Source organism: Rhinolophus sinicus, chromosome 15 (genome assembly GCF_057876585.1).
Source record: "Rhinolophus sinicus isolate RSI-liver-muscle chromosome 15, RSI-T2T, whole genome shotgun sequence".
Classification (NCBI taxonomy): domain Eukaryota; kingdom Metazoa; phylum Chordata; class Mammalia; order Chiroptera; family Rhinolophidae; genus Rhinolophus; species Rhinolophus sinicus.
This window is the reverse complement of record NC_142515.1, coordinates 51,313,603-51,330,097: the sequence shown is the minus strand read 5'-3', so window position 1 is coordinate 51,330,097 and position 16,495 is coordinate 51,313,603. Positions and strand designations below refer to the sequence as shown.

General features: G+C 34.0%; 1 protein-coding gene across 2 annotated transcripts in view; it reads right to left on the bottom strand.

The window, feature by feature from the left end:
• The window catches only part of ADK (adenosine kinase), a 447,994-nt gene that overhangs the window by 390,374 nt on the left and 41,125 nt on the right, over positions 1-16,495 (bottom strand). For both annotated transcript variants that reach the window (XM_019745975.3, XM_019745976.3), the window contains exon 3: positions 2,444-2,497. In XM_019745975.3, coding sequence (XP_019601534.1) covers positions 2,444-2,497 — 54 coding nt within the window. The remainder of the gene's footprint in view (positions 1-2,443; positions 2,498-16,495) is intronic.

Genomic DNA, 16,495 nt, shown 5'->3' with positions numbered 1-16,495 from the left:
ATAAATGAAGCCAACAGCTTTTCTTTAAATAATGCCCAATACAGTGACTGATAAGTGGATGAAAAAAATATTTATTGAATAAAACAGTGGTGTTTTTCTAATTTATTTTAAATTACTCCATTTACAAAACTAAACCCCTGACAGACTGAGAAAAATCTACAGAAAACTAATGAAAACAGTTCATTCCTGGACCATGTACAGAGAGAAGTATAAATTCCATAGTTTTGGATTAATCCCATCACAAATTTAATTGCTTGGCTTTGCCTAGTTTAACTCATCCTCCAGAATCATCAGGATGTAGAATATTAGGAAAAAGGAACCTGAGAGAAACCATTCTGCTTAAAGAGACAAGTGTCCCTGTCATTGCTGACCAATGTTTCCTGTCCTGTTTCATTCCAGTCTTGCCCAGACAGAGAAATAACAAATATGTTTGTGAAGCAAGAATGACTAAGTGTATATGAAACCTGAATCACCACATTTTAGGAACTAAGAATATTTTTAATGAAAATATAGTTAGTATTTACCACATGAAGTATTACCAAGATAATCATTGTACTACTATTGGTATACATAGAATTAAGGTACATTTTCAAAAAGCGGGCTTATTTAACGATGCCAATGCATTTTTACAATATCATGGTGAATCAAGACTGTCTTTAACAGATTAGAATTAAGAAGCAATAATGTTTTATGAGAATAAAGCATGGAATTATTAACTGTATAATTAAAATTTGCTTTATATCTACATCTCTTACGATATTTTAAAAAGCTTAGTCTTGAGCACAAAGATATCTTGGTAAAAGACACAAATGAGATTATTTACAAGCAGCTTTCATGACGTTAGCTTTCATGGAGGACTAGTACTGAATTTTTTAAATTAACATTCTACTCTTATGGTGGTATGTTCAACTGAAAGAACTTAATGAAATTCAGTAAATTTAAGGTGTTAATTTACTGAATTTCATTATGTTCTTTTTTCTGATTATAGAAATGGAAACTTCCAGAAATAAACAATTCATAAGTTTTAAATTGCGCACCATTCTGAGCAGCATGATGAAATCTTGCACCGTCCAGTCTGTCCCACTCAGAACATGAATCATCCCTTGCCCAATATATCCACGCTGTATAGCTATTGGTCACTTAGTAGCCGTCTGGGTTACCAGATCGGCTGTTGAGGTATCACAGTGCTTGTTCAAGTAATCCTTATAACAGTCGATCGCTATGTTATAATGCCTACGTCATTCACCTCACTTTATCTCATCACACAGACACTGTATCATCTCACATCATCACAAGTAGAAGGGTGAGTATATACACTGCAGTAGGATATTGAGAGAGAGAGAGAGAGAGACAGAGAGACAGAGAGAGAGAGAGACCACATTCAAATAACTTATTATAGTATATTATCACATTGTTCTATTTTATTATTAGTTATTGTTAATCTCTTGTGTCTAATTTGTAAATTAAACTTTATCATAGGTATGTACGTATAGGAAAAAAATATAGTATATGTAGAATTTGGTACAATCAGTGGTTTCAGACATCCACTTATTCCCCCATAGATAAGGTGGGACTACAGTATTATCAAGTGTGGTCCAATCTGAAGGTGTAGTTAGCCTCAAATTCCTCAAATTCTTAATTCTACAGTATTATTTGACATGAGGTGTTTGCATAATAATTAAGGTTATCATAACTTTTTTACAGTACAATGGGAAAAAAGTAGACTAGCTAGAAAATAGAAATATATAAAAAAAATTTTAGCTTCCCTCTTTGGACAATCTTATGATACTGAAAAGGTCAAGTTAACATGAATTTAAAGAACTCCCAAACCAGTAATTTTTAACTAAAAACTTCACAGTAGGAACTAATCTTTAACGACTGTAGGGCAGAAAAATATCAATGGAAATATCCCAGAATCATATATATAGTTATTTTTATCTGGAAGATAGAACCCTAAGAACATTAAAACTTTAAAAAGGAAAACAATTTTATTCACGTTTCAAACTTTTTAAAAAGTGTTTTACCTTATGCTAAACAATAACCAGGCACTTACTTTTTCATAAGGCAACAACAGAAAATTATTAATATATTTCTCCATCTTAAGCATGAGGGTGAGGAAGTCAACTAAGTAAGAGCCAGAAATTAACAAAGACAAAATTTAATATTTTATCTGGAGAAAGAAAATGAATTGACATATTTCCCAAGATACCCTTAGTCTAGATGATGGAATACAATACTAAATATTTCAATGTGCATATAGGAACAATTATTTCCTGTGTTAACCTTATGTAATAAAAATATCCTAATCCTACTAAAATTAAGGTCTTAGTGTTAATTATATCTTTACACTTCATATAATTTTAAAAATCAGATTGTTTATATACATCTACCCCACAGACAGAATAGAATAAACTATGTACAACCTCGGATTTAATGCACTTACAGTTCCTTGTGTTTGTCTTCAGCCAAGATTTGGTCATTTGCTTTAAGAGAATACCTATAACACAAAACAAAAATATACAGGTCATATAAACATACAAGTACGTTTGCCTCAGGGACACCTGACTGTAGGTAGTATAAATAGTTGACACCTATCAAACACTACCACACTGTTACAGGTCTCTGTCTTAATTGATAAAATACAAAAAAGGCTGTTCTATTAGTCATTCTACACACAGCACCCCAAGAATTGAAGGGAGATCAACTTGACCATGCTTTAATAACACAAGGTATCTTCAATATTCTTCTGTATTGAATCATCTGTAATGTCACGCTCATCCAGCAGGTCAAAATTCAAAAAACTACCCAAAAGTATTAAAAATACCCAAAGTATTTAAGAGTTCATAAAAAATATGCAGTTATTCATTCATTAAACACATAGTAAACATCTATTGCATACCAAACTATGTACTAGGTTGTGTGACGTAGGAGAAAAAATGAGTTCTTAAATTCTTGACCGACCCATTTACAGCTTAATGACCATACACAATTATTTCGCCTATTTAAATCTCAGTTTCCCTGTCTATAAATTTAGAACAGGGATCTTTCAAATTACTGCTGAAGGTGAACACTTTCTGAGGAGCACACTACTGAAACAGATTCAAAAAAGAAAGAAAGAAAAGAAAAAGACAGCAATTACTAGGTCTTCAATTTATACTTGTATTCAACACTTTCCTAAAATTAACTGGGTAGAGCACCCCTGGAAGCTGTTAGAATGAGTTTTGTGTGAGCAAGAGTGACTCCACATTGAATGAGCAAGAGTAACTCCATTTTGGACATGCGCAAAGAACCTAGCGGACAATGCCCAGGAAGCTGCCTGGTTGCCCTGGTAATTGGGTGTAACCAGCTACACCCCGAAGGTCTACTGCTGAGGACATCAGGGTCGCCGGTTGGCTGCCCCAATGACATGACATCAGGAAGGCACTCAGAAATGCTTAAGAACTGAGGACTTTTGCAGCTCAGGGAGCCAGTCTCAACTGAGAAGTGACCACACTGCCACTCTTCTCCGAGAAACCTCTGCTCTGCTCTGCTCTGCTCCAACCGAACCTCCCAGACCAGCCACCCTTCCTCGTTCTACCAGGACGCTGATTGACTTTGGAACGGGTTCATTATTCTATTTGACCCAATTATTGTATTACTCTGTGTGCTTTACTGTGTGGTGTGTTCATGATGGATGCGTCACTGTTTGGTATGTTGATGATTAATGTTTGAGTAAAGAGCACATTGAAAGGCATTTAAGATTTTGCGTGCTCTGTTCTTCACTCATGTCATGGCTACCGCAGAGGCTTCAGTCAGTGCCAGGTAGATCCTGGGGTTCTGAGAGTCTCTCGGGGATTAGTCCCCCTGACTTGCAGGAAAAGACTGCAGCACAGACTGTGAGCCTAGCAGTCGCTCGTAACACTAACCTACCTGCCAATGGATCAGAGGTCCAAGTGAAGAAGCCATGTGGATTCTCCTTTCTTGCCTCCCCTTTCAGAAGTGCCATTACCCATGTTACAAAAAGAACAGCAATCACCCATCCTGAATGGAACTGTACTGCACTGCCTGGAGTGTAAAATCCTCTGGAGAAAAAAAAAACCTCTGAAGTACTAATCAAGGAATGATTTATATTTTGTCCACAAAGCCTTCTTTAATACCACAAACTGATTCCAGGTCTTCCTGTTTTATATATTATTTCTACAAAGAATGAAGCCAGCAATTATAAACGGGGAATTGTGATAGGATGTTCTATTTGCAGATACGTTATGGAATGGGGCAGAAGTTGATTATAAAATTCTCACTTGAAAAGTTTATCTCTTCCATCCTATGATCACCATCAAAGAACGTATTACTTTTCAGGTAGAGTCCTGTGAAGCAAAGCTAGGAGAATGTCCAATAAGAAACAAGAAAGATAGTGCCAACTTATTTCTTCCAGGAAACAAACCTAAAACAAGGCCCCTTGCCCTGCCATTTATCTACCGAGGATCAAATATCAGAAGATGGTTGTCACAGAAACACGAATCAAATCATTAATTTGAATTGAAAAATGAGGCCAGACTTTTTCTATCATGAAAATAAATCTGATTGGTTTGACAATGAAGAACAGTTTTGCCAATAAGGTTCCAGGGCAGATGGTCTTAAAATAAATGAATGGCTTTGACTAAAACATATTTAAGGCATTTGATAAAAACATTTTATCAAAAAAATACCCTTTTCAAAGAGCCCTTCTAATTACTAAACAGAATGCTACCCAACTCATGAACAGCTTAATAAAGCCAATTAGATCTCCAAATTTACTTGGTTGAATTTTGTTTTCTAACAGATGTGGTGGCAACCCTGGGACCAAAGTGAATTCCTGACGCCATACATAGACAATGAGGAACACAGGTGTGGCACCCACAAACCCCATTTTGAGTTCACTGTCTTTCTCGCTGTTTGACGGGCCATTAGTAAGTCCCTCTCAGTTTGAATTCCACTCTCTCTTTGCATTTGAGCTCTGAGCTCATTGGCTTTCCTTTACAGGCAGGTCACCTTGAGCTAGGAGATGATTCTGCTCACAGCCAACTGAAGAGGAGCCATCTAAGCTGGCAGATGGTCTACCTCCAAGAGCCAAGCCCCTAGTCTGTCAGACCGCAATCCCCAGGTGTAAACCCCAGCCCTTAGCTCTGTCCCTGAATTCCACCTTGGGAACTGCTGACGGTTTAGTCTGCAATTCCTCATTTGTTTGGAATCAGCCCATAGATTTCACATTGAGAACTGTTGGTGGCAGCTGAAATGCTCAGCCTCTCTGACTCCATCTCGTTCAAGCCTGCTTTGTTCCCATGGCCTTCAAGTTAATAGCTTCTGCTTAGTATTTCCTCTAGACATAATAATTATTAGAGGAATTCGGCTCGCAGCTTCAATTTTACTAAAACATCCCCTCCCATTTCCCCTTCCCTTGATGTAAAAGAAGCCTAAACTCTACTTTGTTAAAATGGATTTGAGGAACCACTAGGTCTCCCATCTTCTTGGTTGGCACCTTCTGGATCAATAAACCTATCCTTACTTAAAAAAAAAAAATCCTTTTGACAAAGGCATATTGAAATAAATAGTATTTAACTTTTCCCAGCACCTCCTGAAATGTTAAGGTAAACATATACCTAGAAGCAAAATACTAATAGATGTAATTACTAGTTGTTTAAGAAGCCTTAATAAATAAAGCCCTTTTTGGTATACTTCCCAGAATTGCATGTCTCTAAAGACTCTAATACCTGGCAAGTGAGGTGGTTTCTAATTCTTTACTTCCACAAAAACTGAAGAAGGATCTAATCAAATTATCAGCTAATCAATAAATAAAAATATTTTTTATGACAGATCATTTGATTATAGAGTTCAAATAATTGAGTGACTCAGCTGAAACAAAAGCCTGTCCATTACCATCCAATTAATTATGTGAAATTTTTCTCAACACTTACACCTCTAAAACAAAAAAGGGAAATAAAATGATGCTGACCATTGTCTTATTGTAGCAATGAGTAGTATTTATCCACAAAATGTTGAACTAAAAACAAAAATTTAAGATTAGCTTCACCCATGTCATCAAAAGTTGCATTTCGAATAACTTATTTTCTTCTGTTTCAAAATTATTTAACATTTTAATACATTTATGTTGGTTTACTAACCACATGCTAATTATAATTTAATGACTGGGAGACTTTTTTTAAACATTCCGTTTACATACATATTTTTATTGAAGAGATATGACAGAGTGATCAATAAGCATGAGAGGTTTTAATGTACAAAATATACTTTCATAATACATTATTACATGTAAAATATAATTCCTGCATATAAATCAATTACATAAGGATAAAATCTGGTTGAGAAAAATATAACAGAAATATAAATTTAACAGAAAAAGGAATATAAAATTTTTCAATGTTAAAAAAAGAGCTTGCTCGTGTATTTTTAGAAATGGATGGTAGGTACCAAACCACTAGGTTATTTAGAGTCTACTAAAAGAGTGACTTGTCAGTTTTATTTAACAGTACAATAAAAACTCATTAATATTAATGATTGAGCAAAATATATTTATGTAAGTTAAAAAGTGGTAGTTCTCAACCTATTCTCTGCCTGACTTTACCAACGGGAAAACACATCTAGACTCCAATCAGCAGATGAGGAAGCAGGACAAAACACCACGAGAAAGGGGCCTCTTGATCCAGCAGCTTGCCCCCCACAGAGAGAACCTCTTGAGTGAGTTAAAGAACATTAGGTCTAAAGTCTGAGACCTAGGTTATTGTTCTGACTCTGCCAATAATTAGCTTTTTGAAGTGGGCAGGCCATTTAACTACTCTATGGAGGACAAAACTACCTATATCACAGGGTTGCTATGTGGATCAAATAGGATAATACATGAAAAGTGCCCTGCACATTATTTAACACATAATAAATACTCATCCCTACCCCCTTTCTTGGAATGCTCTCACCCCTATAAAACGAATAATTCAATTAGTTCAATATGGGGGGTGGGAGGTAGTTTAAAGTGCTTTGCATGTTTGGAAACAATTGCATGACTACAAATGTCCACTAAGGAAACCAGAGAGTTGTGTACAAGGATGTCAATTAAGAGCATTATTTATGGAAAAGTAAAACTGTAAACAACTACACCATCCAGAAAGTAGCAGACTGTATCAATAAATTATAGTACAACCATGGGGAAATGGTTCAACAATAAGTTAAAAAAAAATCACAATATACTCCCAAAAAGAATTGGAAACATGTATGTAAAAATATTATATAGCATTACAGATGATATTTTTTTTCTTTGTGCTTTTTCAAAACATAAGCATGTCATTTTTGAAGTTAGAAAAATATATAGTAAAAACAAACACATGTAACACTTTAGAATGTGGTTATAATATTCATCTGGATATAGTTTTCACCTAAATTTTTCAACCAATTAACATGTAAGCCTCCAAAGATTAGTTCGAAACTTTTCTTGAATAAAAACTTTTAACTAAATTTAAGTCAAATACTTTATGGAATAAACATTGACAGTAACAGGTGAGAAGTTAAGTAGGAAGAAGGGGAGAGGAAAGGGAGGGAGAGGAAGAGGGAAAGAGGAAGTAGAGGAGAGGAGAAGTAGGAGAGGAGAAAAAAGAGTACTTTCCTCCATCCCATCTGAGCTGTTTCAGGAAGACACGCGTGAAGTAAAACAGAACAAAATCCAATAATGGCATTCCCACCATGGGCAATGGGAAAATGCTACTGCTATTTAGGTTTATAATTTAATATCAGAACACATAAGTAAAATATATTAATACATTATAGAAGAGCATTTGAGATCTTGCTCACCAGCATATGAGGTCAGTTTGCTTCAAATAAACTTACAAATTTTTTTTTAAAAAATACATTATAGATAACGATTAAGATATGCAAGAACAGCAGTAGTGTAAACTAATAGTAATAAAACAAAGTTTGGGAAACTGATAAGAGATTGAAACAAACATTATTTACCAAATATGTTCTTTCCCTGAAGTTTAGCATAACATGGAATTTTAGGCTTGTAAAAGACCTTAAAGAAACTGTGAAGTCCAGAAAAAACCCTGTCATAAGTAAAATGCCCTACTCACTGTCGTACAGGTATAAATGCCAAGCTAAGACTTGCTACATAGCAGGATGAGAATAAATTATTTCATAAATACTGGCAACTAAAATTGCCTTCTGAGAATTAAACAAGTACAATTCCTAGAAATCTACAAACGTTACTACATAGTCAAAACAATCCTAATACTGTCCTGCAAAATGATAAAAAATTGGCAGAATCAATCAGGTAGACAGTGTGGATATAGTAAGATTTTAAAAAACATGTTTAATTGGCTCTTGCAATTAAAAAATGAAGGTTGACACAAGGTTGCCAGTTCAATCACTCAAGCCCCGCAAGGATGGTGGGCTTCGCCCCCTGCAACTAAGATTGAACACAGCACCTTGAGCTGAGCTGCCGCTGAGCTCCCGGATGGCTGTTGGTTGGAATGCGTCCTCTCAACCACAAGGTTGCCGGTTCTACTCCCGCAAGGGATGGTGGGCTGTGCCCCCTACAACTAGAAAATGGCAACTGGACCTGGAGCTGAGCTGCGCCCTCCACAACTAAGAAACAAATTGAAGCTGAACGGCACCCTCCACAACTAAGATTGAAAGGACAACAACTCGACTTGGAAAAAAAAAAAAAAAATGAACATTGATTAAAACATACTAGACGGGAAGAAAAGAGAGGCCAAAAGTGTTCATCATAACAACGTTTCATACTAAAGCTGAAAATTAAGAGGCTTTTCTAAAGAAACAGATTAAGAATAAATCACAGGGTTAGAATGAAAATAGTAGCAAAAGTACAAGGATTATGGAAATAATATTTTAAATTTTCATTAATAAATTAGATGAGGATTAAAACTCAATTAGAGAAAGCTGAAGGAAAAAGAATTAATCCAGATTTAAACCTAAACTCACAGAATTATACTCTTGGTAGTCTTAAATTTTTCTTTCCTTATGTCTTTTATTTTTCAAAAATTGATAATTACTCAAAATGACTGGCCACATATTTTCAGTAAAGTATATATATATATATATATATATATATATATATATATATATATGAAGCGGAGTACAGCATTAGGAATAGAGACAGTGGAAATGTAATGAGTATGTGCGATGTCAGAGGGGTAGTGGATGGGGGGAGGGGTTTGTCACTGTGTGAGGGATATAAATGATAAATGTCTAACTATTACATTGTTTTGTGCACCTGAAACTAATAAAAAATGTTAAAAAAAATTATACAAGAATACCTAAAATAAATGGAGAAATACATGTAAAATAAAAAAAAATACTTACATGGTACAGAACTCATTTTTCTAAATTAATCTATAAATGTAATATAATTCTAAACAAAATTCAAGAAAAAAACTTGTAGAATTTGACAAGGTCATTCTAAAATTTATGTACAAAACAGCCAAAAATAAGAAAATTTTTGAATAAGAAAAAAGTGTAGGGATTTGTTCTAACAGACTTCAAAAAATATTATAAAGCCTTAGTATTAAAATAAATGTAGGGTTGCATTAGTTCAGGGACAGATAAATAGACCAACAAAAAGAACGAAGAACCTAGAAACTGAGCTATAGATAAAGAAAAACTGACATTGCATATGACTGAGTAAAGGTTGGATTATTCATAATATAGTGATGTAATAGATGATTCCCAATAAGGAAAAAAAATTTTCCATCATATACAAAAATCAATTCAGCTCAATTAAAGACCTCAGCACACAAAGCATAATATTAAAACTTGCAGAAAAAAATATTGCAAAGTAGCTTTATACAGAATTAACTACAAAAGTATCAGAGCATCTCACAATTAATTTTAAAACAATTACAGCTTTTAACTTTACATAAGTAGTCTTACTAGACACTCTAAATACTGTTTCACCTTCAAACCTAATATACACTCATTTATAGAAGTAATTCATCTTTATACAAATAATTAAGTTGTAAATTTCTGGCATTGAATAATCAGCACTGAAATTTATGACCAACTGTTATTACCTTGAGCATTTTTGGAGTGAACATTAAAAATATCTTTCATGCATGCTTACATTAACCAAGACTTACCTAAGGTTTGTATATTTACATTATTAATATTTAGATCTGTGAGAAAGACATATATTTCCTCAACTACTCTAGCTTGTCTTCTTAAAACTGAGTATTTTCATATCTAATGATGGTTATTCCCCAATTACTATTTCATTAATCCTCTCATTCATCTCATTTCCACGGTATTTACCTGGTATGAAGAAAAATCAAGGCAAACTTGTCTGACACATTCCTTCCCTCCCTTTCCCATCCTTATTAACACCTATCTCTTCCTTTACTCTCCACAATTAGACAATACTCATCTGGAAGTAAGAGTATTTATATGTTCCATTTTTCTTCCTGCCCTTGCATCAACTGTGTCTTTTCAATATGCTAGAAAAGATTATTTTCAATAGCCTACTTCCTGCTGCAAGTGTTTCTATTTATTTTCAGTTGTTATAGTTTGGCAAATTAGACATATTAAAACTGACTAAATTAATTCTGCTTTTCTTTCAATTAGATAAAGAGCCTAAATTTTCTTATCCCAGGGAAAAACTAGCTTTACAATCTTCTAATAAACAACAGCATATTCTAGAAGAAATTTAATTTTGAATATCAAATAATTAGCTAATTGGTATTTCTCAATCACGGCAATGCTTGCTCTATTCTGGAAATAGGTCAATTGTAGGCAACAAATCAACCCCGCAATACAAGAAGTGCATTGTTTTGAAAATTTAGCCAAGACAAGAACTGTTGAGGCTTTCAATCTCTCACAAAGGATTTGTTAATCTAATCTAACACACTAATTAAAACTAAATAGCAACAATTTTTGGAGAAAATTACACATATTTTCTCACCTACACTCTACCTATAATTGAAGGAAAATAAAATTTCATTAAGTTTATAACCCTTTACATATCTACACACAAAAAAATCTGAATATATGATTGAGTTTTTGGCTTTCATATTAATATTTCCATAGTATGGTTGCAGAAAATAAAGAACACAGGTTTTACAATGAAAACCTGTACTTCAAATCTCTGCAGTATAATTGATGTGTTTTTTGGTCATGAACAAATTTCTTAAGGTCTACATTATTCTTTAGGAGGAAACCTACCTCACAAAGTCATGAGGATTAAACTGATCCCATATAAAAACACACCTAATACATGTTAAATAAATGCTATTATTATATAATTAGATAATGATTGTTAAAAAATTATTACACTCTTATTTTTCTCTCTCCTCTTGAAAGTCTTTCAAATGGATTCTCCAAGACCCTTCTTTAGATTCAACTCTTTGTGCTCTACCAGTCCATTTTGCGAAGACCTCTAGCTCTAGCATATGATGGTTCTTGTTCTTTAAAAAACAACTCTGAAAAGCTTGACAAACATAGCACATGAAAAATATATCTAAAAGCAAAAGAAGAAAGCATCAAGTCCCTCATTAACTTGAAACACTGAACACTTAAAATTTCAATTTTTCGACTAGAGTTGACATCCAATATTATATTAGCTTTAGTTGTACAGCATAGTGGTTAGACATTTATATAATTTACAAAGTGACCCCCACACACACTTAGTCTAGCACTATACAGTTATAACACTGGTTACCATCATAAAATTTCAAATTTTGTACTTTCTCTTTGAAATTTTATATGGTATTTGATTTTTTTTTAAATAGTAACAATCAATTACTTGACTTCTTGGACAAAATATCTCACACCAAGTAAACTGCAAACCCATGAATTCATGTTCAATTGACTTTACTTTTTGTTCATAGCTTTCTTGAGGTAAAACTGACATAACTGACATATGATACACTATATATATTTACAGTATACAATTTAGTAGCTTTTGATACATGTATATGCTCATGACACAATCAAGATAAGGAACACAGCCCTAAAAGCACCCTCCTGTCCCTTTGCAATCTATCCTTCCCACATCTTACCACACCCTTACCAATGCTGTTTTATGTCACTGTAGATTAAAATGAATTTTCTATAATCTCATGCAAATGGAATAATATAGTAATGTATTCTTTTTTGTCAGGCTTCTTTCAATGAACACAATTATTTTGAGTTTCATCCAATCAATACCCCATTCGTCTTTTATTTGACTAGTATTCAACAGTATGGATAATAATCTGTTTAACGATTCACCTGTTGATAGACTTTCGGTAACTTCCAGGTTTTAACTATCAAAAACAAAGTTACCATGAACATTCCTAAACAAGTCTTCGTATGGATATATGCTTTCACATCTCTTGGGTAAATACCTAAGAATGGAATGGTTGGATCAAATAGTAAATGTATGTTTAACATTTTAAGAAACTGTCAAACTCAGTGCAGCATCTTACATTACCATGAGCAGAAAGCTCCAGTTCCTCCATCACATGGCTGACATATGGTACTCAGTTTTAAAATTTTAGCCATTCTAACAAATGTGTAATATTATTTCATTGTGGCTTTAATTTATATTTCCCTAATGACTAAAGAGGTTGAGTACCTTTTCGTGTATTTGCCATCCATGTATCTTTTTTCTTTTTTTTTTTTTTTTTTTTTTTTGTAAGTGTGCTTTTCCAGGACCCATCAGCTCCAAGTCAAGTAGTTGTTTCAATCTAGTTGTGGAGGGCGCAGTTCACAGTGGCCCATGAGGGGATCGAACCGGCAACCTTGCTGTTAAGAGCACCGCACTCTAACCAACTGAGCTAACCTGCCACCCCCATCCATGTATCTTTGGTGAATGTTCAAATCTTTTGCCCATTTTTTATTGGATTGTTTCTTTTCTGATTGAATTTTGAGAGTTCTTTATATATTATGACTACTAGTCCTTTATCAGACATACAGTTTGCTAAGCTTTTTCTCCCAGCCTACAGCTTGTCCTTAAATTCTTGTAACGGTTTTTCCAACAGCAGAAATGTTTCCCTTTGGTGAAGTTCATTTCATCATTTTTTCTACACGTGCTTCTGATGTTACCATATAAGAAATTTTGGCTTAAACCACAGTCATGAAATTTTCTGTTATAATCTAAGAGTTTTATAGTTTCAGGCTTAACATTTAGTTCTTTCGATTAATTTTGTATACAGTGTAAAATATAGATCCAAATTCGGGTTTTTTGCAAGTGGATATCCATTCAATTGTCCAGCACCATTTACTGAAAAGACCATCCTTTCTCCAGCAAATTGCCTTGCACCTTTGTCAAAAATCAGTCCATTTATGTGTGGGTCTATTCCTATCCTAGCTACAATGATCAGGTCACCATCTCTCAACAGCTCTATCACTACAGCCTCCTCTAATCTATGTCCTCACATCCATTGACCTACTGCAGACACAGTGATTGATATCATTCTAAATGTGAACCCAACGATGTCATCTCCCTACTTAACCCCACTTGCCCGTAACAGGGACATGAGAGACATTCCAAGCTCCAAACCATAAGTTTTCACTCATATATGAGCTATAAAACTGAAAACAAGGAACAAACAAGACAAATAAACAAACAAAAACTCATGGACTTTCTATTCTATACCAAAAATATCTTTATGCTAATATCACTGTTTTGATTACTGTAGCTTCATAGTAATTCTTAAAATCAGGTAGTAGCTTTTCTGTAGATTGCATTAGTTATTCTATACCGATTACTATGTCTTTTGGAAGTAGAAGTTTCTTTCTTCCTTTGCAATATCTTTTATTTCTTCTTGCCTGATTGCACTGACTACAATCTCCAGTACCAAAGTATACATTTTGAAGTGGTGACAGTCAACATCCTTGAATGATTTCTGATCTTGGGGGAAAGCATTCAGTCTTTTGCCATTAAAAATTATGTCATTAATAGGCTTTTCTCTAACCTAACTTTTATGAAGTTAAGGAAGTTCCCTTCTATTCCTAGATTGCTGTATTTTATTGAGAACAGATATTGGATTTTGGCAAACGGCTTTTCAGTGTCTACTGAGATGATTACGTGATTTGTCCTTAGTTGGTTAGTTTGTTAATACAGTGAATTACTCTAATGATATTCTGAATGTTAAACCTACTCTACATTGCTAGTACACTATTTAATAATAAACTGCAATAAGTGATATATCCAGACGGTCCCCAACTTACATTGGTTCAACTTATGATTTTTCAACTTTATGATGGTTTGAAAACAGTACACATTCACTACAAATTATACTTCAAATTTTGAATTTTGATCTTTTCTGGGGCTAGCAATATGTGGTATGATACTCTCTTGTGATGCTAGGCAGTGGCAGTGAGCCGCAACTTCCAGTCAGCTATGCAAGAGTAAACAACCGATAGAGTATACTGGGTTGCCAGCATTTTTTAGATGTTGGGCTTTGTGTTTTTGCATCCTGTCATATCTGCAAAACACCCATGTGTGTCTCCTGCTTCTGGTGAGAAGAGGAAGAGGAAGGAAATTACTCTTGAGATGAAAGTAATGTTAAGTGTTCTGAGCATGTTTAAAGTAGGCAAGGCGAAGCTATGATGTTCAATAAGTTAGGGATATTAAATGCATTTTTGTTACGTATACTTATTTAGTTTACAAATTTATTTCTTGAGAATAAGAAGACACCATTTATTCTGTTTTTTGTTACGGTGTCACCTATATATGGAATTTTTTAATAATTTTTTTCATTTTTCAATTACAGTTGGCACACAATATTATATTAGGTTCAGGTGTAGAACATAATAATTAGACATCTACATAATCTACGAAGTAATCACCCGATAAATCTAGCACCCGTCTGACACCATACATATTACAATATTATTGACTATATTCCTTATGCTGTATTTTACATCCCCATGACTATTTTGTAACTACTTCTTAATCCTGTCCCTTTTTTCACCCATCCCAAAACCTCCCTCCCATCTGTCAACCATCAAAATATTCTCTATATCTATGAGATTGTTTGTTTGGTTTATTTATTTATTTTGTTCTTTAAATTCCATATATAAGTGTAATCATATGGCATATGTCTTTCTCTGGCTGACTAACTCCACTCAGTACAACACCCTCTGGGTTAATCTATGTTGCTGCAGATGGCAAGATTTCATTCTGTTTTTATGGCTGAGTAATATTCCATTGTATACATGTACCACCTCCTCTTTATCCATTCATCTATTAATGTACACCCAGGTTGCCTCCATATCTTGGCTACTGTAAATAATTCTGCAATGAAAATATGGACGCACATGTCCCTTTGAAGTTTTGGGTTTCTTCAGATTAATACCCAGAAGTGGGATTACTGGGTCCTTCTTTGTCTCTTGTTATAGTCTTTGTTTTAAAATCTATTTTGTCTAGTATAAGTATTGCTACCCCAGCTTTTTTTTCTTTTCATTTCCACTTTCATGAAATATCTTTTTTCCACTTGTTTACCTTCAGTCTGTGTGTGTCTTTCAATCCGAAGTGAGTCTCTTGTAGGCAGCATATGTAAGGATTTTGTTTTCTTATCCATTCAACCCCCCTATGTCTTTTGATTGGAGCATTTAATCCCTTTATATTGAAACTAACTGCTGATAGATATTTAGATATTTAGTTATTGCCATTTTGTTATTCATAATTTTCACCTATTTTTTTCATCTTCAAGAAGTCCCTCTAACATTCTTTGTGATTTGGTGGTGATGAACTCCTTTAGCTTTTTCTTGTCTGGGAAGCTCTTTATCTGTCCTTCAATTCTAAATAATAGCTTTACTGGGTAGAGTAATCTTGGTTATATATCTTTGCTTTTCATATGGGATTGCAAAGGGCCCCAAATAGCCAAAATATCTTGAAAGACAACAAAGTTGGAAAGCTCACACATCCTGAACTTAAAACTTATGACAAAACTACAGTAATCAAAACAGTGTGGCCCTGGCATAATAACAGACATACAGATCAATGGAATAGAAATGAGAATCTAGAAGTTAACCCACACACCTATGGTCAATCAAATTTTGTCAAGTGCCAAGACCACTCAATACGTAAAAAAATAGTCTCTTCAGCAAATGGTGCTGGGACAACTAGACTTCCACATGCAGAAGAATGAAGTTGAACCTTTAACACACATCTGATACAATAAGTAACTCAAAATGGATCAAAGACCTAAATATAAGAGCTAAAACTGTAAAATTTTTAGAGGAAAACATAGGCATAAGTATTTGTAAGCTTGGATTTAGCAATGGATTCTCAGATATGACAGCAAGAACACAAGCAACAAAATGAAAAAATAAGGTGGACTTTATCAAAATTAAAAACTTTTGTGCATCAAAGAACACTATCAAGAAAGTAAAAATAATCCATAGAATGAGAGAAAAATATTTACAAATCATATACCTGGTAAGGGTGTAGTATCCAGAATACATAAAGAAATTTTACAACTCAACAACAAAAAAACAAACAACCCAATTAAAAAATGAGCAAATAACTTCA